This window comes from Macadamia integrifolia, chromosome 12 (assembly GCF_013358625.1).
Source record: "Macadamia integrifolia cultivar HAES 741 chromosome 12, SCU_Mint_v3, whole genome shotgun sequence".
NCBI lineage: Eukaryota > Viridiplantae > Streptophyta > Magnoliopsida > Proteales > Proteaceae > Macadamia > Macadamia integrifolia.
In genome coordinates, this window is record NC_056568.1 from 1,693,426 (window position 1) to 1,719,527 (window position 26,102).

The following is a 26,102-nucleotide window of genomic DNA, read 5'->3' on the forward strand; positions in this document are numbered from 1 at the left end:
TCCTTTTTGAGGAACCTTCTATTTTGTAATTCCCTCCCCCATTAACATTATAAATAAAGAAGAGGAGGCTCCTAAAGGCCTAGATGATTTTGATAAAAAAATTAATGGTTGTTGCTATTGTCTTCTACATGGAGATTTGTCTTGTGTTTGATCAAGACTGATGGAATTGGTGTTTGATCCAATTGACTCTCAGCGGTGTGAAGCACAAGAGGTCCTCTTCCTTAACTCATCTTCTTCTTCTCTCAACTACACAAAGTGTTATTGATCTGCTCAAGTCTTACAGGTATTAAATTCAGCTTTCCTTCTCAGTTCTGCCCAGAAAATTGCATACTCTGTTAGCAATTTTCAGAACCTGTGTAGACCTAATTCATCATTTCATTAGTCCCCTTATTATCGGCTTCTATTCTGATTTCTGACACCCTATAATCTGAGATTGATATTCTTAATCTCAGATCTGATCTCATCCTTGTTATTAATCTGTTTTGAATTATTCTAATATTTGATCTAATGTTCTCCAAGAGTATTCTGCAACATTGGGACTAGGTTGACTTGTCAATCCTAGTTCTACATTACATAGAAGCTATATCAATGCATTATGCAATATGATATAATTATCGTAAAAATGACCTAATATGAGAAAACAATGTATACTAAACAAACCATAGGATATAATATAAGCATATTCATTTAAACCAAAAAAAAAATCAACGTAAACTTGTGAAGTACAAACAAGGTGTGTTGTTGCCTTGGACCCATGAAATAGGCTGGTCACCTAGGTGATTCGTCAAAGCCTCAACAACTTTGACTAGAACCTGAACCAATTGACACCCCTGCTGGAGCAATCAAGAACTGTAACTGACTGGATCATTTAGTAATTGGTCCTATCTCACATTAAATTAAGATAGATGTTTGCTGCATTTGATATTTTCATTGATGGTTGATACTGATTTTATGGCTTTATTGCATATCTGTTTGTGAGCTTGTTGGTTTGATGTCTAAGAGATGAATATTTAGTTAAATATTTTGATATGAGTTTATCTAGCATTTCCTCTTTTGTGTTTCAGTTCACAATCTCCCATTGCCACCTTCTCCTTATGTTATTTTGTCACTCATGCATTTTTTCTGACTGTAAGTGGTAATTGGTTGTAGGGCTGGTCGGTATGAAGTGGATGGATATGTATATAATGCTGCTGAGGAGCCAAAAATATTGATGACTGGGAAATGGAATCAGTCAATGAGTTACCAACCTTGTGATATGGAAGGGGAGCCACTCCCAGGCACTGAACTGAAAGAGGTGAAACTTTTATCTGAATTATTGTTGGTTGTTATTGTTGGTTTTACATTATGACGAGTACCCCTTCTCCCAAAAAAAAAAAAAAAAAGTATGATAAGAGTATTAAAATATTTGTCTACAGGCTTGTGTTTTCTATTGCAACATTTATTGGATTTTTCCCCGTCTGTCAATAGGAGTTAGTTAAATGTTCATTGTTTCAAAATTTTGGGTGAAACATGGAGTCTAGTCATTATTCTCTTGTTCTGTTTGCTTCGACATGGTTGGTGAGCATGTGTAGTTTTGGATATTCATTGATAATTGCTATGGCATGTGAAATTAATGGAGCACTATTTTGTCATGTTCCAATTTTATGCATGCCAGGGATTTTCTTTCCTGAATCTTATCCAGTGCTGACTGCCCTTATGATAGAGTAGCTGGGTTAAACTAGTGCTTTGCTGTTCCACCTGAGATTTTGGGTATGATATGACCTCACAAGGTTTGGGTTGGGTGTAAGTATTCGAAAAACCCACCCTTTCTATCTTACGCTATTACCATGCATGTTTCTTAGGGTGGTTCAATTATCGTATGGAAGAAATCTTCCTAGCATCAAACCGATGGTTATTACGTTTTGATGATTGAGGTGTTAAAGACAGACCATCAAATTTGTGAAACCCTCCCGTCCCTCAGACACCCCCACGCCCAAAAAAAAATAAAAAATAAAAAAAAATAAAAATAAAGGTTGGTGGCTGTTATTTCAGGGTTTTTCGTTAGTTTGTATAATAATGGCTCCGTTTTTGTAAACTGCACTAACTGCTGGTTATTCTGTTGTCACTGCTCAACAGGTCTGGAGGGTGGCTGATGTTCCAGAGAATGACAAGTTCCAGTATACGTATTTTGCACATAAATTAAACAGCTTTGACACTGCTCCCAAAAAGTTATTGGCATCAGATTCTCGTTTACGTCCTGATAGATTTGCACTCGAGAAGGGTAATCTATCGAAAGCTGGGGCTGAAAAGAGCAGGTCTCTCTCTCTCTCTCTCTCTCTCTCTCTCTCTGGGCGTGGGTGGGTGTGTGTGTGTGTGCGCATGCGCGCGCAGGGGTGTGCATGCATGCTATTTGTCCCTCTTCCCCTCTTGTTGGTCCCTGATTTATCTTAGAAATAATCCGTAAGCTATTTAACAATAAGAATAGATATCTAAATCAGGATGGCTGGATGGAAAGTGCTTCTCTCTTGCTCATGTTTTACATTGCTGATTGCACACTTACTGGTGTTAGGACACAGCAAGTACCGTCATTTTTCAGGATTAATAATCGTCCAAGGCATTTAAAATACTGTCATTTTTCTTCACAGTTGGTATTGTTTCTACTGCTAAAATGGATGGAATGAATTGAATGGTAATCATCTAACAAGGTCTTAGCTGGCATCATTTCCTTCACTTGTTTCAATAGGTTGGGTCGGGGCATACCTTTACTCAACACTATTACATGCTGCAATCTGCATGTCTGGGTCTGGGTATGACATGGTGCCGGGCCTGGCCCTGGAAGCTTGGATGCGAGTTATCTAGTCCAAGTGATAATTAAGGTAGAAACCCCACAGAAACTTGAATCTTGAGATATCTAAAAGAGGAAGGGGAAGGAAACTATGGATGTTGACTGATTCATGGCATTTTTCTTTAAATTTCCAATTTATGTACTAGTAGCAATAGAGAATGAAGAAGCCCCTAATCCAAACTCGCGTAGCATGAAAGGGAACAGCTGGAGGTGGTAGGGAAATTATTAGGTAGTCTATAATGGCCTGCCTATTTCTACCTCACTAGTTGCAATATGGACCTAGATCCAACCATTCATTGATTGGTATGAAGAATTGGATCTGGTCTCCTACCAATTGCGGTTGGTTTTATAGGTAATTGGTGTTCATGGCTCCCCTACGTTTGGCAGAACTGCCTTTCAGTGTCTCTTAAGTTCTAGGTCATTGCTCTTGATCACTGGAGAGAGAAACCTAAAAAATTTTGTTTGATTGTGGTTGGTAAAATGTTGCGAGGCTATCTTAGGAACAAAATCATGAAAAGAATTGAATATCTGTCTCTCTTCATTTTTAGATACAACAGATTCGCTTTCATCTTCTTCTTTTCTTTACTTGTTTGTTTTGAATTCTTGAGTTTCTTCTTTTTAACATAACCATGGACTTTCCAGTCTGGAGGAGAGGCAGAGAGCTGAAAAGAGAAGCAGGGAGGTAAATGGCCACCAGTTTACTCCAAGATGGTTCGACTTAAGTGGTGAAATTACTCAGACACCTTGGGGTGAGTTGGAAGTGTACCAGTATAATGGGAAGTACACAGCACATCGTGCTGCTGCAGATAGCTCAGATGACATTGATGAGGTAGATGTCAGATCTATTGAGTTCAACCCATGGCAATATGGAAGTTTGACAGTTGAATGATTTCCCCCATGGCCCTTGTATTTCTGCTTGCTTTGGCTGTACCTTTGCTTTGTCTTCTGCCAGCCAGTAACCACAAACCCTTTAGATTGTAATCTGTAGAAATTATTAGTTTGAGAATGTGTCCATGGAACCCAGTTTTATATTTCATTTTATATTAATTGATCCTAGGAAGTCTGGTTAGAGTATTTCTCCATTTTCTTCTATGCTATATGTTCTGTTCGTGTCCAGTTAACTAAGAAAATTTTGGTTTTTTTTTTTTTTTTTTAATTTTTAATTTTTTTGAGAGAGGACAACGTTCAACACAAAAAATCTTCCCTTTACATGTTTTTCTGACTGGTTCGAGAAGTTCTACCTGAAATTCTTCCATTTAAATTTTTTTTTTTTTTTGGATCTATCTCTATGTAAGCAAGAGTTGTCTTAATGAAAGCATCAATCTCTAGCATTTCTATCTGTTACCTTCCTTTTTACTTGAAAAAATAAAAAATGGCAATTACCTTTCTTCGTGTCAGTTGCCAAAATCTGTAGAGAAGAATGGTGATATCATATACGAATATTTCTATTCATAAGAGGTAAGATGTCTAAGTAAATGGAAACTCGTAATCAACGTTAAAAATGGGTAAAAAAATAGGATCATAAATTATTTGATGCCATTTAAGATGTTTTATAAAAAAAAAGCCAAAAGGTCGCAGCGCTTAAGCTTTCCCAAGGTCTAAACGATTCATTATAATCTCATCCGTTGCTTTAATAATGTTAAATCTCAACCGTTGAATGTTAAAAAAATTTAACTTGTTACCGGCTCCCACATACAGTCTTCTAATTTTTCTTTCTTCCCCGTTACATAGCGGTTTCTGGGTTCGACGGATAGTGGTTTTGGGGTTTGATGGATGATGAAATTCTATTCAAATAGGATCCAGGGCGACTGCACCGCCTTAACGGTTGTTGGAACCGGTGGTTGCAACCCTGACGATGTTATCAGTAGCTCTCCTCGTGGCATCGATCGAGGAGGCCCAACCAGTGACCACGACCCTTTCTTCCCCTTTCCAGGAACCTTCAGAGTAGCTGCATGCTCCATAGATGCCTCCTTCCTGTCCTTCGCCTTCCTCTCCGTGAAAAAGATAGCAACCAAACAGAGAGGATCAGAGGAAGCTAAGTTTAAGGGAAAAAATAAATAAATTTGTATAGTGTTACTTGAAGAATAATCCGAAATCAAATCGATTCCAGTCGGGGTGATTTCTGTTGGTAGTTTTGTAGAAGTTCTGTCACCCATCTGAGGAGAATTGTATAGTGTTACTTGAAGAATAATCCGAAACCAAATCGATTCCAGTGATTTCTGTTGGTATGAATTTTGTGGACGTTGTGTCACCCATCTGAGGAGAATAAACTGCTGCCCGAATCCAAAGACAGAAATAGACTTCGACGATCCATGAAGAATAGGGGTGACTGACATTTGCGAAATAAGATATTTCCCTTCCTCTATGTTTAATCCTAGGACCGCCATTGAAGCTGCTTAAGCTCCTCTCCATGCTCTGGAACAAGATTTTACGGGAAGAGTTCATCAGAGGACTGTCGATGGAGACCTCACTGGCAGCAACGGTGGTTGAATCAAGTGCCAGTGAATCAGGATCCGTCCGACCCTTTACATCGTAATTAAGCTCTAAACGGATCAATAGTTTACCAAAAACTAACATATGGAGAAGTGGGGGTGTCGCGGATTCACGATGCAAGGGGACAAGTTTGGGGTGAACGCCTGAGCGGGGATGGAGCAAGAGTTGGAGAAGGACATGCGGAGGCAGAAAGAGAGAGTGAAGGGGCTGTCTGCCTTCACCGTGATAGTGAGTTACCGGTTGATGCATTGAAAACAATTGGACGATAAAGATTTATCTTCAAATAGATCAACAGTTAATACACTTCCGGAAGCTTAAGCACTGCTGCCACTCACCCCATAAAAAAAATCCCTTTTATTAATATTTATGGTAATCGTCATTCAAAAATGAGGAACCTGTACAGGGTACATTTGCACCTATTTTTGCCATGTGGCATCGCAAACGAGGTGGAAATCGTGTAGAGAGGTAGACCCCATGGAGTCCGGATCAGCTCCCAAGGTGGGGACGATTGGGGACAGATTTCACACCCTAGATGGGATGTGGGACCTGTGTGATCTAAACTAGACCTTATGGTCCATTTCACATATCAAATTTTAGCCTAACTGAAGTTGGCCAAGTGACAAATAACCCATGAAAAATTCCACGCTGTGGAAGGGTTAAGGCTGAATTGAGTTATGTTTGAATTTTCATGTGCAAGGAAGGGTTCCACACGACACTAGTATGTATAGTTACCGTCCCGGGGGAGGGGGTAGAAACGTAACCCTAAAATGATGTAGAAGATAATGAAAAAATATAACAAATAATGATTTACGTGGTTCGGCAAAATTGCCTACATCCACGGTGAGATGAGATATTGTTTCACTATCAATGGAGAATAGGGTTACAGTGTTCATCCTTCACACTTCTCAGTATTGCTTGCATTACAGAGAAAGAAACCCTAGTTATAAATATATAGTGAAAAATTCTAATCTAAAAAGTACAAAACTACCCTCAAATAAAAAATTTGAGTGGGAGCTATGCCCCTCTACACCCCGGCTATGCAGGGGGCCTCCTGGCTTCCTGGCCTCCCCCCCCCCCCCCCCCCCCCCCCCACTTAGAATACAAAACAGTTTACAACAACAGGGGGAGGAGAGATGAGAGGAGGAATCTCTCATGCCACACCAATCAGAGCACAAACAATAATACAATTCATATAGACCCATATGATTAGGATAAAAGAAAAAAAAAATATATTTCATGTGAGAGAGGGAGGAGACAATAATAAATACACTAAACGCTGACAGATATTCATGAGAGAGAGAGGGAGAGAGAGAGAGAGAGAGAGAGAGAGAGAGAGAGAGACGATAATAAATACAGTAACGCTGAGAGATGATGCCTTTTCCCTGTGTATATACAATAGATATCTTTGGTGTGGTCTGCATCGATGCAGGCATCCAATTAGATCCTTATTAGTTGCTGCTACTTTGCTAGTCCAGTGAGATGCAACAAGAAGAGTATGTAGTTATCCTCTCTCCTCAAAAGGCCTACTACCTTAGGCTGCACTACTCATGTCATGTGCTACCTATCGACGAGGATCGAGGTAGTGGAGATATATCCATCATCCTGAAGGACTTTTGACTCATATAAGCTCTGCAAATATTAAAACCCCAGCAAAGGAAAAGAGTACGTTGGACAGCTCGCACCCCTCTCGCACGGCATGTGGATTGTGGTGGCCTCAGTCAAAGCTTCTTTCTATTAATACTTTTCAATTTCTGATTCATTCCCCCTCCTTTTTAAGTTTTCTATTCCATCCATTTATCTAAACATTTATATCACTCTCTGCGAGAGAGAGAGAGATCTGCTTTAAAATATTGATCACTCTATCTCCTGAAAGATTCTATTTCGAAGGCAATCATTAGGTGTTTTTCTCCGATATAGGTTATGTTCCTGGATAGAAAACATTCTCCCTCTTAGAATAAATTAATAAAATAAATATGATATTCATAATACCATTTTTACCTAATCAAACAAATTAAGTGCTATTGATGAAATGTTAGCTGTGACGCTATGACATTTTAGCTTATGTTTACTTACTTGAATTGTGCTTCTTTACTTTGATTTTTTGTTAATGATTACAAAATTGCTAGTTTTTGATGATGATCATGAGAAGAGTTGTTTCACCCTACTTAAATGTTCTTTATTATATTAATGTGAAAAAATTTCCCATGACAGGGGTACCATTTTCCTCTCATATAGGATTCTTTATTGTTTTTATCTTTTCATTATGATCATGTGGGTTCTTGTGGATGATACCATTCTTTGCACCATCATTGATATTAAATGTAGATTCTTTCCAACACTACGATAGTAAAAATCCCTATCCACGTATCGATTTGTAGTACAATTATTTCATCAAAAACTTTGAGATACAACCACTCCCCTAGCAATAGGTGTTGGCAAGATAAACTCTAGAAATAATTATAAACACAACAGTTTGATAGGTATCTTGGTTAATATATTGACAAGTCAAACATAAAAGGGAAATTAGTTACAAGGTTGAAGTCTAATACATGATGAGCCAAGTGGCTTATGAATTTGACACGTGCACAATTAAGAGTAACCAAACTATAAAATAGTACATGTTTATCAAAAATAAATAAATCTATAAAATAGTACATGCTTAACCAAAAAAAAAAAAGACATTAATTCTGACTTTGCTCAAACAAGTTTGCATACAATAAGAAAGACAGCAAGACAAGCATCCTCTCTTGCCAATAATTTTAACAACAATAGCAATAATAATATTGATAATTTGACTGTGGATTTGTAGATTATAAGTAGCATAACAACTTTTTTTTTTAAATTTAATTTAATTTTTATTTTTAATTTGCATAATGATCTTATACATCCATGAAAACTTAAACTTTATTCTCACTTGTTTAACTTGAAAAATAATAGGCTATACCTTAGTACTATGTAGTAGCAATAATAATAATAATAATAATAATAATAATAATAATAATAATAATTTTAATTTTAATTATTATTTCTAATTAAGATCACAAAAATATTTACTTTTGTCTCCATTTCTATTGATTCATTGGTTGTGGACACAATGTTAAATAATCCTTCAAAATTCATGTTTTACAATTTTACCCATATACATCTAACCAACCCATTTTGGTCTACAATGTTTGAGTCACACCCTTTGTTTCCATTAACAAACAAACCAACAATGCGAAAGGCAAGAGATTTAATTAGATAATTGTTTTACTTCTACTTAGAATCATAATTAATTATTTTCAAATTAAGAAGATAAAGTTAATTATTTTTTGAAGACATTCACAAAATGACACCTCTATAGCTGTATTTGGCACTTGTAAAATTTTCTTTTTTAATGCGCTTTGTCTTATTCCAAAAAGTTCTTTAAATCAAGGGTATAAGGTTTTCGCAATAATTTAAAAATACACTTACCATAATGTCATATCCAAGAATTGTCATTGTCTCTCATACATTTTTTTGAATATAATATGAAATAAAAAAAAAATATAATCTCACTCAAAATAAGGCTACAGATTATTTGACACTTCAAGGCATAAGGGGGCATCAATAAAAAGTTTATTTTTTAATAGAGCGAGTTTTCCTTCATGGCTACGGAGGAATCCCCTCTAGGCATCTATCCACTCTGATTGAATCCAAAAAGGGTACTTATGACAATGAATAATTGGGTGTTGGAGTTTATAATGAACCTCTTGAAAAAAGAGAGTTAATGAAGGACCCAAAATCTGATCATAGGATTCCGACATCCAAACATAGGTAAGGTGAAGGAAAACTTTTCCTTTTTCAAAAATTATGAGAAAGAGTTCTCCAGACAAGTAACATATTAGAGTCCATCAATAAGATGCAGCGAAATGAAATAATATACATTGATACATAAAAAGACACCAATATCATTTTATGTGAGGAGGAAAGAGATACAGAGACGGTTGTTCACATATCTTCTCTGACAGCTCATAGAACTTTTTTCCTTAAATTATATAAAAAAGTAGTGTTCCCAATATCCATTATTCTTTCTACCTAACATAGAATACCAATTGGGATGGGAGGAGATATGGGAAATGGAAGAATGGGGCACGTGGACTTTTTTTTTCCTTTTCTGTTTATTTTTTGCTTTTAATCTTTTATATTTAAGGGTTTAACAACTCTGAAATTGAAAATAGATCTTGATCAGACATCATCAAAATTAAAGAATGAAGAGTTAATATTAATCAGAACATCCATCCATTTCAGGTCCTATTCCTCTTTTGTTTCTGAACTCACCCTTGAGATCTCTGACTATACCCTAATAATGAAGAATAAGAGAAGATTACAAAGCAAGCTAGTGTTTAAAAACTTTTCCTTCTTACACTTTTTGTCTTCACAAATTGGTCATGACTTCAACTAACATGTGATTGCTTATACGTCAAGGAAATAAAAAGTTTCTTAAGTTTTAAACTCTCCAATCTCTTTATCCTTTAAATGGCATAAAGTGTTACAAGTGTTGATCGATACTTAACATGTATGTGCAGGTCAACATACGTACAGAGAAGTTCTCCTCTACGGCATGATCTTGAATTAATGATTTTTTGTTTTTTTTGGTAAAACCTTGAATTAATGGTTAGGTGAGAATTTACATCAATGCCCTGTCTGTGAAGGCTTAACGTACAGTTTTGTGAAGACACGTGCCTTTTCGTTTTGATAAATGCCCTTTATGCTACTATTAAAAATGTTTAGGGGGACATTTGTGGAAGAAAAATGAAACTTATTATTGCAAAACTGTAATGCCTTGGCCAACCCATGGGACGTTAGTAGGGCCAATAGCCACTTACTCTTACTCTTAAGCACACTTATCCAACACACTTGCATATGACAAGGTTCGATCCCACAACTAACCTCCTCTTTTGGATGCGAATCTTCAAACTGAAACTACCACCTCAAGACTAGACTAATGTTATTTGGTGAGAAGATTCTCTCTTCACCAAAATTGAAGAGAATCTCTCTCTCTCTCTCTCTCTCTCTCTCTCCCTCTCATTCATGTAGGCCCAGTTAGCTTGCAAAAGCCAAGCCAAGAAGCTAACCCTAGCGATGGATTCTCATTGAGATCTCCCGTGTCACACTGTCCCCTTACACTTTGCTCCAAATTTACTGACAGAGAATATTCGGACCACTATTATTCAATTCTTTATCATCATCACCATCATCAACCGCTGACCTCATAAATCTACGCCGTTCAAAATCTAATCCATTTTTAGTGAACCCTAGACAATGGTTTCAGATTTGATGGACCCCACTTCTCCCTTGTTACCAACGTTATGGGTAGCCAAAATGGATGAATCTAACTGCCATCACTGTTTTAATTATGGGTGTCAAAAATTGGCTCGTGAGGGTAGATCTACTGGATCCAACACTCCAACTTGAATCGAATGATAAAAGCCTAAGATTGGCTCTATCGATTATTAAATGTGTATTATTGTTGCAAGGTTGTGGCCGTCATTTGACAAAGATCAATAAATGACGGAGCGTTTATAGCCCAATTAGCTTTTTAAGTTATTCCAATATGATTATAATTCATTTAAGAACTGCTTATATCGCAATTAATCAATTAGCCTAGACTTTGAACTTTTACAATTTAGAAGTTTACCATGATCTTTTGCATGCTAACATATTTGATAGAATCTAATCATTTTAAAAATAAGTAATCAAAACTCTTAAGTTGACATTAATATTCACCTATGTCTTGTAGAAAAGCAACCCTAAAATGATGCAAAAGATAATAGAAAAATAAGAACATATAATGCACATAGGTTTTCAAGGTTTAACAAGATTGCCTATTTTCTCGGTGAGGTGAGATCATCTTTCACTATCAATGAAGAATAGGGTTACAATGCTCGTCCTCACACTTCTCAGTATTGCTTACATTATAGAGAAATGAACTGTCACTACAAATGTATAGCGAAAGCCCTAATCCAAAAAGTATAAAATTACCCTGTTGAGGCGCCTGCACCACTACTCCCTCGATTAAACTGTGACGGAATACAAGACATCGTATATCAACATGTCTTTCCTCTTTTCTGTTGGCATAATTTTCAATTTTTTTAAAAGAAAATGTTTTCCACTTTTATCTTTTCTACACTGAAGATCTCTCTACTTAGTTTTAACCCATCCATAGATGAAGTGTGAGATCTTTTTCAGTAGAATATAGGGTGAGAGATAAAAAGCAAAGAACATTTCAATCCCCTAATTAGTAATTAGTCATAATTTGTGTAGATGAATGCTCTCTGGCTGCACGTTCTTATGTTTAGATACTGAGGGTGGTAAAATGATGACCTCATCCATGTGAATCCAAAAAAACACACCACTTGTTATGTCCATCTGCACCCCTTCATCAGGTGAAAACACCTTCTGCCGACGATGCGGCGAGCATCTGATGGTCGGAACGACATCAAGCCATGTGTCGATGTCATCTCGACCATCCGATGCTTGCCCCACCATCGTACCCACTGCGGACAATCATCTCTCCTTCATCGGTCCCTCGACACTTGCACAAGATCACGTGACCAGAGTGCGTTCTTTTCCTTTTATAATTTATAGTGATTTTTGGAGTAAATTATGAATTCATCTAAATGGCCCAACCAAAAATAAAAAATTAAATTGAACCCGAAATCGAACCGATATAATAGTAGAATGATAATAGGGAGAAACCGGACCAAACTGATAGATTGACACCCCCTACAGTCCACATGACTCCCACAAATTGTTACTGTCCACCTTGAAGGGCCCCTTTTCCCTGGAAGAGATTAGATTAGAAGGGTCGTTAGTGGCTGCTGGGGGTTGGGAATGGACACGTGTGAGTAGCGTTAGCAAAGCTTACTTAGTGACCGGCTCTTGGCACTTGGCAGTCCGTAATTCTCTCGTACGGACAACTTATTTTCATTTTGATGGGGTTAACTGTCAGCGTCGTGGACGTCTTGTTCCACACCACAAGAATTAACTGCCCTTTATTCCCCGTAACTGACGCCCGTTAAATATCGTGGCTCTCACTTACTTCACGGTATTGGCATCAGTTATTAGGTTGCTTCCGAAACCGATATTGATACCTATTGGTCCGTGTTGGCTTTATACTGGAATGCAATTCTATATTTGCTATCACACTTGTATTAAATGTTATATTTATATGGAACCACATGGTTAGAATAAAAGAAAAAATAATAAAAAAACATTGTGAGAGATCGATAATACCCTGGCGTTTTGCGAAAAAAATTTCCCAAAAGATTAATAATGTTAACTAATATTTTTTTTCATGTATTAAATTACGGGAAAATGTTGGGTATGCTACCGGCATACTGTATGCTAATATCCACTATGTCTATCTCTCTCTTCCCTCTTTTGAAATGACCCTCATGTCCTTCTTATATGGTATCCCATTATGTACCTCCATTGATGTTGGCCACTAGTTTACCATATCCTAGCAGCATACTTATTTCTCTCCCATTAATTACTGGTTCATCTTATAGTAAAAATTATTTATTTACTTTTGATAAAGAGAAAATTTACTAATCATTATCATGTATACAACCTAAGGGTTCAAACTCACCCAATCTGAAGAGCTAAGAAGTCATGACTTTCTTTGATTGTCAAGTGTTATTGTCATGCATCTTTTAAAAGTATAAATGTAAAATGATAAGGTTTATTTAAAAAAAAAATTATACTTAGATATGCATTCTCAAAATATATTTGAGATTTTCATTACGCTATGAAACTTTTTTATTTTCTTGGTTTTATAATTTCTTTTATCATGCATACCAAACACATATTTGAAGGACAAAAATAAAGATATAATTTTTTTTTTCACCAAATTTAATTCCAGTAAGATTTTTCCATTAATTGTTATATATGTATGTATAAAGAACTAAGCAAGTAGTTACCAGCTTTCATGTCGAAACAAACGACCTAGATAGCATTTTTTTTTTTTTTTTTTTCAGTAAAAGAGCAATATAGCATCAAGTCATCGACCTTTATGAGATATATGATATGATGAATTTTTATATAGAAAAAAGAAGTGCACAATCTTTTTAATATGTACCCTCTCAAACTTAAGATGTGGTTAGGACTCGCACTTACTCTTTCATATTTTGACCCATGTAGGTCCTACAAGGGTGATACTATTGGTGTGGTGTATAGATTCTTTCCCACATTAGTGTTGTGGGGAACATCCCTATTTACTTCAAGGGCAATGATTGTCAGTGCCAAATATGGATTTGGAATAGAATCTTACATGTCAAGTCAATGGGTGCCACACGATTTGCATACAAAGGGTCCACATATCATGTGAGGGAGAGAGAGAGAGAGAGAGAGAGAGAGAGGAGGGATCCTGATCCTCTCCCATTCTCAATAATGTAATTCTTGCCCAATTTTTTCTGTACACGCGACACCTATTCATTTTCAAAATCCAATGATTGTAGAAGATTTTTAGAATTCAAAAATCCAATTTAACTCTTCAAATGCTTTAAATTTTTACTGTTGTTGGATTTTGAAAATGTACAAATGTCGTGTGTATAATTAAAAAATTAAAAAATTGAGGATGATTTATATGAGAGAGAGAGAGAGAGGTGCATTATTTTTCCAAAACTTAACCTTAGTTAAGAGGAAGTATACAAATTAACCGCCATGTGTCCTGCTGCACCGTGGCTAATCAAGCTAATCTCCCCCATATCAATGAGTGACTATTATCTAAATCTTGATTAATTAATAAACTAAGATGCCTAAACTAACATTATATGATACCATAGCATCTTATTAATTGAAAAAAGCATGGTTAACGTGATATAACAGAATAGAAATAAAAAATATATATATATATATATATATATATATATATATATATATATATATAAGGACCAAAGGATACTACAGTCAACTTAGAAGAACAAATTTGAATTTTATAATACATTTAAAATTTTTTTACCCTTTACCCACTATATTTTTTGAATTTTCATAGCAGCAAAATCTAACTAATCAGAATATTCTTTGTTATAAATGAAATTATTCAAAGTTTTAAATTGTCAAAGTGTAATCTCACGCAACAGATGAGAAATTAAATCATTTAGATCACTTAAATATGTTTAATCAGAGATTACCCAAGAAAAAAATGTTTAATCAGAGAAAATTAAGTTGAATAATCATGTAATAACAGCAGGAATCTTTGGGCAAATCCTATTGATAGTAAAGAAAAAGGAGGGAATGCAGAAAGAAGAACACGTTTCAGTCATCTAGTCTGATTAGGAAGGTGTGTGGATCGACCGAAAAGATGAAACAGGTTGGTGGTTTTGGTAACTGGAGGTAGGGGATGGGGTCTGGGCTTTTACCGATTTGTCCGGTTATGGGGTCAAAGGAGGTATAAGAACTGGGGTTTAAGCAAAGGTGGTGGTTTTCAGAGGGGTTTTGGTTTTTGGTTTTGGGTTGTTTTGATTTTGGTGATCAGAGAAGAGATGAGAGAGAGAGAGAGGGTAGCGTCTGAAACAAGAGTAAACAAGAGTTTTCTTTGAGAAAGAGAAGATGAAAGGGAGAGAAAGGATTGTGTAAAGCAAAATTCAAAATTTTGTTTTGTGATTTTTTAAAATTAAAATCCTTATGCAATTCATTGATCTCACACACCGGAATTCTGAAGCAATTCGCTGGAATTTCATGATTGTCGTGAAGGTTTCTCCTTGATCTAGAATCGTGACGAATCCGACCAGAAAGTTGTTATTTAAAAGGTCCGTCCATGGATTCTACTCACTTATCGTGCTCTGGTTTGGAAGTTTCGGTTTTTTCTCCATGGATTTAGCAGTTAGATGAGTTTGTCTTCCCCTTTTTCTTTTTTTAATTGCTTATCATTTCTTGTGTTCTTTCCCCTCCCAATCCTGAATTTATCAAAATTTCTGTTTTCGGTTATAATTTTTCCCTTTTTTGAATTATGTTCCTAATGGGTTTGATCTGAGATTCTGAGTGGGTTTTAGGCGCATCCTGTAACTTTCATGATCCAAAACTTGGATTTTTTCCCATGAATTCGTGGTAGATGTTGAGATCTGATCAATTTCTCTGTTGTGGAAGTTCAATTTTTTGAGGTTTTCTGGATTGATTTCGGGATGAGGGTTTTGGGACCTAAGATTTATTTTTTAATATGGTTTTTTTGCAGAATTCTTTATATAAATGGGTGTTTGCATATTTGTGTTTCCGTCTCTTCACTTTGGGGTTTTGTGGGTTTGATTCATTTTTTTCGTAAAATAGAATTTTTTTTCTCCTTTTGAATTGCAGAAATTATAGGGAAGAGATTTCTGTAAATCAATTCGACATCATCCGTCCGCGATGTTTAGCTGAAGCTACTTTAAATTTCTTCACAAATGAGATGTTTAATCTTCTCTGCACAACTATTATTGGTTCTCTGTTTGGGATCGCATATAATATATCCCTCTCTCCACCTACGAAAGTTGGGATTGATGTTTAGTGTTTGTGAATCGTGAGGGTGTTTGACATAATTCACCTAAGTCTCTTGCTTTAATTGATTGTTCTGAATTCTGTTAGTCTCTGTCTCTCTGTTCATGCAGATCTATTAGAACTTGGAAGCCACTTAAACCGAGTTAATGCCGTTGTCGACTTTGATTGAAGTTAGAAAAAATTTAATTACTCCTTTACTTCTGTTATTGGAAAATTTCATTCCAGTTGTTTTCCATTTAATGGCATCTTTGGTAGGTTTCCCATAAATTTGGAAAACCTGATTAATTGATCTTTCATATGAGAATGTATGCGGTGCTCATATGAGAATTGTACGCTGTCCTCCCCTGCGACTTTCGCCCAACAGATGGTTTATCAATTTATTATATTTATGGACTGGGTTTTAATCTTGGTGGCCGAAAACTCAAGCAATTAGTGTGTTCTACATGGCTTATGTTGTGCAATTTTGGATTTTCAAACAGGAAATGGGGACCATGGTTTTGTTGCTTTGTGTTTGCTGAGTCCATGTTGGTGGTGTTTCTGAGATATGGTGTTGCAGAAGAGGTTGGACTATGGATTCAATGGCTACCAAGTGCCTTCCATTCCCCGAGCGTCAAGATCAGCCAGGGTAATTATCTGTTTCTTCAATTTTATGATTGGTTGTTTTACAACTTTTGCCCTGTTTGCTGAGGGAATATTTCAGAACTTCTGATTCTTTATCAATGGTTTTAGGGGAGAGGTTGTGTTAGAAAGAAAGTTGAGATCAATCAGATTTGTGCATTTGACTTACTAGCCACTGTAGCTGGCAAGCTATTACAGGAGAGGAAAGATTCACCTGCTTCAAGTACTGTTAAACAGGAACAAGTGGATGAAGATAATCAATTGAAAATAGAATCTTGTGATCATGGAAGCTGCAATGAGAGTGTCTCTGTTTCAGAACTCAGATTACAAGATCGCAAACTTAATTATATATCAAAGGAACTCTTACATGTCCAGAGTGTTGGAGGTTCAGGACTTAAGTCTGTGAAAACAAATTTCAAGCATTCAGAGAAGTATGGTTCTGCTGAGGAGTTAGTAGTTGGCAACAGCAGCAGTATTTTTGGAAACCATCCTAACAAAGTAGAGAGAGGCTTACCTGACTTTGTCAAATATTGTGAAGACAAAGCAGAGGATGGAACTGAGAAACCATTGGATTCCGAGGCACAAAAGATTGGAAGTGTGATTAATGGAACTATCCCTGATACTTGCAGTACAAAGTGTCCAATGGAATTGGATAGGAAACCTCATGCGCTGATGAGTTCAGACAGCAGTGTTGAGGTGTCTTTGTGCAGAGACCATGTTCCTCATGATTCTTTTCCTGGACGTTGGGATTATTTAAAGGTAGGTAGTAGAGATGATGACGAAAACTCTTCTGGTTGCACTCAACCTAGCAATGTAACTTCAAAGGACTTCAGGTCTTCACCATGTATTGGAGAACGGAGGATAAGGAAGCTGTTGGCTTCCAAATATTGGAAAATGGCTCCAAAGCTAAAGGATGAGGATCTTTCAAACAGTGGTAAGCAATTGATTTGTTGTTAGGTTTCTGGTTCCACACTCTTCTGAGTACTTTAATTCTCCATCTATGTAATTGAGTTTTTAATTTTTGTTTGTAGATGGGGAAATGAAGCCTGTTCACCGCAAGAGAAAAAACACTTATACACGTCAAAGATCACAGAGGAATTCTCCATTTAAGAAGAGAAATCTGTTTGATAGAAGCACCATATCAACATCTGATGGTGGGATTAGTAGTGAAGGCATTTCTAATTCACCCATAAAGGGCATTCATGGAGATGTAACTGGTTCAGGTGCAAAAGTGGACAGAGGTCAACTTATATCTCAATCTTTTCTTTTACTTCTTGAATCCTATGCCTATTGGCACTTAAGGTTGGTGATTAGTTGGAGTTTTTGCTAAAGCAGTATATTTCTTCATGCAGCTAGTGGTGCATCGTCTTCTTTGGCAGGTCAACAAGCATCCTTCCACTCAAGGGGTTCTCATGGTAGGGGAGCCTTTGATAGACTGATTTTTGTTCAACTGTTTTACTTGAATTGTGGTCTGAATCTGAGAGGTTCTCATATGTGCTTTATCTCGTCTTTTTTCAGTGAACCTTTGTATCAAATCCTTTCGTGTGCCTGAACTCTTCATTGAAATTCCTGAAACTGCAACCGTTGGTTCATTGAAGGTATATGTCGGCTAAATATATTATTTCACTGCCTGGTGCCTAGCATAGAAGGAAAAATACAATGTGAAGTTTGAGGAAAAATGGATCCCTGACTATATCTTCTACAGCTGAAATTCATGTTACCGAAACTCAAGTTCCTATTTGTTATTATGAGTTGTATCATATGAAATTCAGCATGCATTTTGTGACTGGTGGATTATCAGAAGTTTCTCTTGTTAGAGAGCATGAGGCAATCATCATATAGCTTGTGGTCTCATCAGTTTAGTTGCTGAACATTAAAATGCACCTTAGATTACATTGTCCAAACGTGCACCTATGAGGCAGTTGCAGCCACATGAAATGCAGGCATTTTCCCAAGTCCTTACCTTCCTGTATGCTGTATTTGTTCCCCTGTTATTAATATTGTGACTTTTGTCGTGGATTATTGGTTCTCTAATTGTTGTTCTGCTCGTGTATGATTTGTTCTGCAGACGACTGTTATGGAGGCTGTCAATGCTGTACTTGGAGGTGGACTACGTGTTGGTGTACTTCTTCATGGGAAGAAGGTTAGAGATGACAGCAAAACTCTGCTACAGACTGGAATCTGTAATGAGGACAAGCTGGACACTTTGGGTTTCACACTGGAGCCTGACCCCACTAATGCTGCCCCCCCTTTGTGTAATGAAGATCCTCCCTTTCAACTTCCTGATGATACACCTCAATCACTAATCAGGTTGTTATTGTTACATCTACATTTAAAGGATAGACTGAAATTCCGGATAGAGTTTACATATTTAGCCTTTTTTCCCCTATGTGTCAGTTCTGCTTCTTTCCATAATTATCCCAGCAGCCACCAATCGTTTGAAGCAATTACGTTGTCATAAGCCTTGGTGATTGTGGGGAAAGTGACAAACTTTTAGTTTTTCTCAGCCATTGAAGTGAATATTGTAACCTTGATCTTCCTGGGGAGAATGGAATATGAATATTTGCTTCTCTTGTCTGAATTGAATGTATTTGGAATGATTAACACACACAATGGGACTCACCCAGTCACCACTGAATTTTTATTACCTTTTGATGAATTACCAGGTACCCAACCAGTGCTAATTTAGATCCAGGGACTTCCATTAGCTCTCCAGATGCACCAGTGACCAGCATAGGTAACTGTGTTGAAAGTAACCATAATTCAGTTCACTCCTCTGCTGACATGTCTGCGGACAAAACAACATCTGATTCCAGAGCACTTGTTGCTGCTCCTACTATGAGTGTTGAGGCATTGGCTGTGGTTCCGTTAATCCGGAAATGTAGGCGATCTGAAATTGTACAGCGCCGGATCAGAAGGCCTTTTTCTGTATCGGAAGTGGAAGCACTTGTTCAAGCTGTCGAGAAACTTGGGACTGGAAGGTGTGTAATCATTATCACATCCTTGGTCAACCAGAGTACCCTTTGCCACTCTTTGGGTTCCAATTGCGAGGAACTCTCTTGTAAGAAATTTTACTGATCTCTTTGATCTGCAGGTGGCGGGATGTTAAGTTATGTGCTTTTGATAATGCAAAGCACCGAACCTATGTGGACTTGAAGGTAAGCAATTGTTAAGATATTTTAGTTTAATGCTATAGCCATGCACATAGTTACTCAAGCTGTACGCAAAGTTACCTGGCCATAAATTGTATTAGTAAGAACAAGTTATTGAAAAAGGGCAGCTTTCCCTAGTTGTATTTTTCATATCCCTTCGCTGGAAGGGCCCCTTCTGGTAGTAATGTGGCAAGTCCAGGTCATCCATCAAGTTGGTGAACCTCTTAATCAAGCTATGTCATCTCTGTTACCACCCTTCATAGCTGAGGAAATGCTTCTCATTTTCTCCTTTTGTTTTGCCGGTATGTCTCTGTTGTTGCCACCTAAATGGAAGTTGACATGAGTGGCCTTTTCAGCTTGTAGGTTCTCTGGGCCATGTAGGTTGCTTAAGCTCCTTGTTAGCTATCCTGTCCGAGGAAAAAAACTGGTTCATAGGCAAAATGGCTAAACCCAACGTCAATGGCTAAAATTAACTCTGTTCCTTTGAAGATCTTCTACTGGTTATTCTGTTAGTGAAGAAAAGCCATGAATCCAGTAGAGCTGCGAATCTTTGTTAAAGCTGAAAAGTGGAGGATGACCCATAGGTTTTAATCTGGGACCATCATATGAAAAGAAAATTTTCATACATGAATTGAGTGGTGATGGGGAGAGCTGGATTGAGATCCTCTGTAGTGCTACACACCCTGTAGCGCACATCCAATGACCAAGAATGCCTTGGGCTGCGTGTTTGAGTGTTCCTGGTCGTTGGATGGGTGCTACATGCTCTGTAACGCTACAGAGGAGCCCGATCCGTGGAGAGCTTTTGATTGTCCTGAGTCCTCACATGATGGTGTTTCTGGGTTGGGGTGGGGGTGTGAGCAGGACAAATGGAAAACACTGGTGCACACGGCAAAGATTTCCCCTCAGCAGAGGAGGGGAGAGCCCGTTCCCCAGGAGCTCTTGGACAGGGTCCTGTCAGCCCACGCCTACTGGTCTCAGCAGCAAGCAAAGCAACAGGCCAAGCAGCAGTCAGACATGCCTTCTCCTCTGAAACAATTTAGAAGCCAAGAGGAGTAAGGAATGTTTAGAATTCAGAGATGATCGGAGATATTTTCTCTGAATTATCATTGTTATTTTGTAAAAAGAAAAAATTAAAGTGATGATGACGAAAAAAAAAAAAAAAAAAGAACGAGGATGCTTGAAGAAATTCATGTAATATTCTCACTCACCATGATTCTTACTTAGCTAGATTTTTTTTTTCCAATGGAGAGTTTGGAAATTGTAAATGTTCACGGAATAAGAGCACGGTTCCGGAATTAACCTACGTCGGAAACACCGGAGTGTAGCTGACCAGTAGATTCCGTCATTTCCATTCAATTTGATCTGATTTGATTCCTTTAGAGAATTTGTAGAGAGAAAGAAGAAAGAATAAAAGTGAGGATCTCGTATGAAGAATTTAGATGTCTTTCACTAATTTTATATTATCAATGTAATCTTCTTCCCTTGTTTATAAATCAATGGGATGTGGTCTTACCCTTTCTTCTCCTGGTGCATCCTCTTTCTTACTCATTTTTGTTTTCTGATTCGATGGACTACCTAGCCCAAAGAATGTGTCTTAATACAAGGTTCCAATTAGTATTAAGGCCATGGCCCATATAAAATCCGTAACCTATATTGGAATGGCGCACATAGATAATTGATTTAGTATAAGGTTGAGTATAAAAAAATATAAAAGGAGTGGCTGACAGTGTAGGAGGAATCTCTTACCCTACACCAAACAGAGTGTGAGAAATGGACTAGCATGGCCAGGGAGAAAAAAGAGTGTTAGTGCGGGAAGAACATGGTCAGGATGTGGGAAGCTTCCCCACACTATCGGTTTCCTCCCCCTCCCACCCCCACCCCCTAACACACGCAAGTACTTCTTAGATGGTGTAATTATTATTGGATCTTATCCTCCTCATTGCTAACCCTCACTAATTGGGCTGGGCTTCAACGTGACTACAGCCCTGCCCATTTTTTATTATTGGGCTGGTTCAAGTAGCACACGGTATGAGCCCAATTATATACTAAATCAACCTGCCTCCAGTTTGCCACCACTAATATATAAGCCCACCCCAGAGGGTTAGAGAGAGACCAGGTCAGGTTCACGTTTGAATATGCTCCTGGTCCTGGTATTTGGAATCTACTCTCTCTCTCTCTCTCTCTTTGTATTTAATGGATTCTAAATATCATGACCAGGAGCATACGAGAACAATCTGATTCATTCTAGGTTAGGGATATATGAAGAAAGTGAGCATCCACTCCAACACTCTTTATTTTGGTGAAGAAAATATATATGATCATACTATAGTATTCCTCCAAAATCAAGAAGCCACAGTCCATAGGCCCCTCAGAAATTTTTTGGATCTTTGAAATAAAAGCTTTTAAATTTTCATCGAAAGTAAAAGTAATCATATGGATGGTAAATAATTGAGGTTCAAATGGAATTCCTTATAGATGCTGATTTGTATTTAGAGAGAACGGTACCTACTCGCGTGGCCCCTATGTTTGTGTGTAGGAGCGCACTCTTGGGTAACATTCTTATCTTTATATTTTACACAAACAAGATGTGGTAGACCTTAAATACCAACAACTACCACAAGGCAAATCATATCCTTTAAATTTGTGGGTGTGCCTTTGTTCATATATCAAGTTCTTAGACTTGTAAGGGTTTAAAATGTTGCAAAATTGAGCTTTGAAAATCCAAAGCTTCAAGAGAATGCACATAATGGTCAGTGTAACATAAGCATACATGTGAATACACAAAAGGTTATTTGATTGACGCGGGTTTGAGATCAGGCACATGGCTCATGGCTAATCCAGTGATCTTTCCATCAAATCATTGGAACACTTGCATCATTTGTCCATATAACAAAAAAAAAAAAAAATATATATATATATATAATAATAATAATAATAATAATAATAATAAATAATGAAAATATATAGTTAATTTTCTTCCATTTAACTACCCTTGTTACCCATCTCTAGAATTTACCTCCAAACTTTTCCACCCAACTCTCCTCTATAAAAAAATAGGACCTAATGATAATAATGGAATATTAATAGTTGAAACTATTCTCCCCTTTGACCTATAGTGGGAGAAGGAAAACTCGACCCATTGATAAAAATACTATTAAAATTAGGTAGGGGAAAGAAGAGGTAGATCGGGTTAGGTTGGCCTGACCCAATGGATGAAGCGTCAAAGATAACAATGGTCCATTGGGTTACTCCAAAAGCTAAGGTGTCAATTATCTATTGGTCACTCCCAAATAATGTGTTACCCAACGCTTTAACTAAACTCATCACTCCATTCTCAGATTAATTAACCTAAAAGGCTTCCATTAGTGACGTTAATTAAGTGTTCTTAAACACTGACAGGTGTTATGATAAGCTGTTGCTGGGAGTGGGACCATGGGGTTCCCATTTCCAAGCAGTTCTCCTAATCCCTCCTTCTTGCCTCAGGAACTACAAAGGAAATGGAGAATCCTTCAAGGGAGAAAGAATGCTATTTTGCTAGCGTAGGTGCACGCTAATATGTAGACGATTTGTGAAAACATCTAAGTAAGGTAGTGTGGTTAGGGGTGTCAATCGGTCGGTCCGGCTTGGTTTTGGTCCGGGTTGAGTCGGTTTCGGTGTGGAAAAGTTGAAACTGAAACCTTTCCACACCGAAACCGAACCAATAAGGAAATTCCGGTTTCGGTTTGATTTCGATTTCGGTGCGATTTGGTTTCGGTTTGTCTTCGGTTTCTTAAATCGATTTGTAACTGGGTTGGTTTTGGTTTTTGGTCCAGTTTGGATTAAACTTTCCATACAAATGTTTACAAAACTATGCAAAATTTGATTTTTTTTAATGAATTTTGGAGTGTTTCGGTTTCTTACCGGTTTGGTTTCGGTTTCGGTCGGGGTTTTGAGCCGGTTTTGGTTTGATTTCGGGTTCATCCGGTTTTTGGTGCGGTTCGGTTTGGTTTTGGGTTGCAATACTCCAAACCGAACCGACCCAATAAGGCATCAATTCGGTTCGATCCGTGTTGTTATCGGTTCGGTCGGACCAGTTTTACCGGTTCTGTTTAAGAATTGACACTCCTAAGTGTGGTCTTTTCGCATCCACCTATATCTAAGGGTTTTTTGAACATAAACAGTCATCAATCTTTTTCCAATTCTTAAATCTATGATTTTATTCCAAAGGAGGTGGAGAATACTAATTCCCCCATTCCAAGGTTTGTATGGTCCCTCCCACGTCCCACCACCCTTTCTCCTTTTCTCGTACCTTGAAAAAGATATACAAATTTGATACTCCCCAGGTATGTCTTCTCTTTCACTGATTTTTTTTTTTTAAATAATAATAATAATTTCTTTCTATAATTTTTAATTTCAATTAACAATGGTTTTTTAAAATCTGAATGGGTGGTCTTCACTCCTGCACTAAATTGGCTAAAGTGATTTAATATAATAAAAAAATATTTATAATAATTATAAATGTTTGTGTTGTGTAAAGCAGAAGTAATAAAGGGTGCTTTAGCTAGAATCCATCCTCATTCATGGAATCAATCACAAATAATACAACATTATCTACTGCCTAGGTTTCTTCACTCATTATTTTTAGCTTCGCGTTTCAATGAATAATAATAACAACAATAATAATATGAAGAAAAAAGTGAAAGTGACTTAGCGTTTGATGCACAAAGCTCTTAGTTATACACATGCGCTGTCGGGCTGTGGGTTGGCTTATGCATTACATCTCGAAAATCCTAAGAAAGGACACGCATGAAGTATACGATGATATTCTACTAACTAAAAAGGAAAGAAAAAAATTTGAAAATTTAAAAATTTGGAAAATGCTTTCTGCGAATGTCTTTTTTTATCGTGGAAGCTACCTGGGTAGGTGAGAGCCAATGAATGCTCCCTATTGGTTCAATCAATAAAAATAAATAGATAATTTCATAGCAATAGAAGAGAGACAGAGAGAAGGGTACTAGCAGAAGCTACACCCTACACACCCGGATATGAAACATTCTCCCATGCTTTAATTTAATAATGCATTGATCGGAATTGAATCTTTTGCTTGATTCATGTGATCTGTATCGATATTATATCAGGATGGGAATTAATTAACAATCATATTATTATTGTATGGTTGAGTAGAGAAATAGGTAGAATCACTTGGCTCAAAATCCGAGCCAATAAATAATATTGAGGTTATGGATGAAACATTCAAGAAACAAAGATTACATTGTGTGATTATGACATAACATAAGATTTCTACCAAAAAAAAGACATAACCTAAGATTAAGATGGGTCCAATCCACAATCCACATTCTACAAACATCATTAGTGGAGCATCATTTTTGTCTTAAATATATATATATAAAAAATCGTGAGAACTCTGTTTGTTTGCATTCCTTTACGCACAAACACATGGAGGGGCTATAATGGGTGTGGGTGTCTGTTCACAAATTGTCCCATGTATCTAGGCATCGAGAAAGTAGATGGACATGCTTTATTCTCCAAGGAAAACAAGGAGAAGGCTCTACATCATGATGCTAGTAGGGGGGAGGACCCTAAATATCTTACTGATTATAGTATAGAGAATAGTATCATCCATATGGGATCCGCATGTCGAAACAAGAGAAAGTGTGTCAGTGTAGATCCCCACCTCTCAATATTAGGTAGAAAGTGATGATTTGTTTTTCAATTTGCATCCAATACTCACTCCGTATAGGCTGATATCAACTGATTCATATCAACAATAATTCCCACCCCCCCCCCCCCCAAAAAAAAAATACACATGTACTACGGAAAAGGTTATGAATGAATTTAGAGAGATGTCTAAAAACCATTGTAACTTTGTTTTGGTTTCAATCCCTACAAAGTGCATTTATGTTTTCTATCTCCCACTTATGGATTTATCTATCAATATCACTATTGGGAAATGTTAATAAAGATATGATACCAATTCAAATTGGTCAATTTTACTCTTACATGTCACAAAAAAGTAATATATTTATGCTTTTAACCTTAAACCAATACCATAAGTTTTGATATTTATTATTATTATTATTTTTCTAATGATAATCAATGGCAAAAAGAAACTTAAAAGACAGAATGGCCCTATACCCAAACAAAGTGAGAAGTAAAATGACCGTCACTTCTCTTCGAGGTGGAAATCTCACTCATGTTGATATTTCTATTAGTACTACCACTAGCTCTTACATTAATATAATGGCAATACTTCCTATTAGGGAACCCTCTTTCCATATTTGATTTGTTACTTTTGATACCTCATGCAACGTAACTTCCATGAAAATAAAAAGAAACGATAAAATTTAGTTATGGAGTAGATAAAATATTGTTTAATATGGTTGTTATGCTGGGTTTACTAGGCTTTTTTTTTTTTTTTTTTCGGTAAGAGGACATAATAGACTTTAAACTTGGGTGTTTGGTCCCAATACCAAATGAAAAACAATATAAAAGAAGTGAGGAAGAATGTTCCTTGTTAGGGA

At 37.0% G+C, this 26,102-nt stretch overlaps 2 protein-coding genes across 6 annotated transcripts in view; one reads left to right on the forward strand and one right to left on the reverse strand.

Moving 5' to 3' along the window:
- LOC122057619 (F-box protein At5g39450-like) overlaps positions 1-26,102 on the reverse strand; it is a 93,174-nt gene that overhangs the window by 12,374 nt on the left and 54,698 nt on the right. The gene's annotated exons all lie outside the window — the stretch shown is intronic.
- LOC122057617 (telomere repeat-binding protein 5-like) lies at positions 14,637-21,099 on the forward strand. 5 transcript variants are annotated; one of them, XM_042619779.1, is made up of 10 exons: positions 14,637-15,090; positions 16,291-16,436; positions 16,541-17,363; positions 17,461-17,652; positions 17,782-17,844; positions 17,948-18,027; positions 18,498-18,739; positions 19,096-19,410; positions 19,524-19,587; positions 20,443-21,099. In XM_042619779.1, exons 2-10 carry the CDS (start codon positions 16,356-16,358, stop codon positions 20,635-20,637), a joined length of 2,055 nt encoding a protein of 684 aa, XP_042475713.1. In that variant the 5' UTR covers positions 14,637-15,090; positions 16,291-16,355; the 3' UTR covers positions 20,638-21,099. The 5 variants fall into 5 exon arrangements, with proteins under 5 accessions (XP_042475713.1, XP_042475714.1, XP_042475711.1 ...); XM_042619780.1 differs by having other exon boundaries at positions 14,638-15,090; positions 16,611-17,363; positions 17,461-17,670; XM_042619777.1 differs by having other exon boundaries at positions 14,640-15,090; positions 17,461-17,670.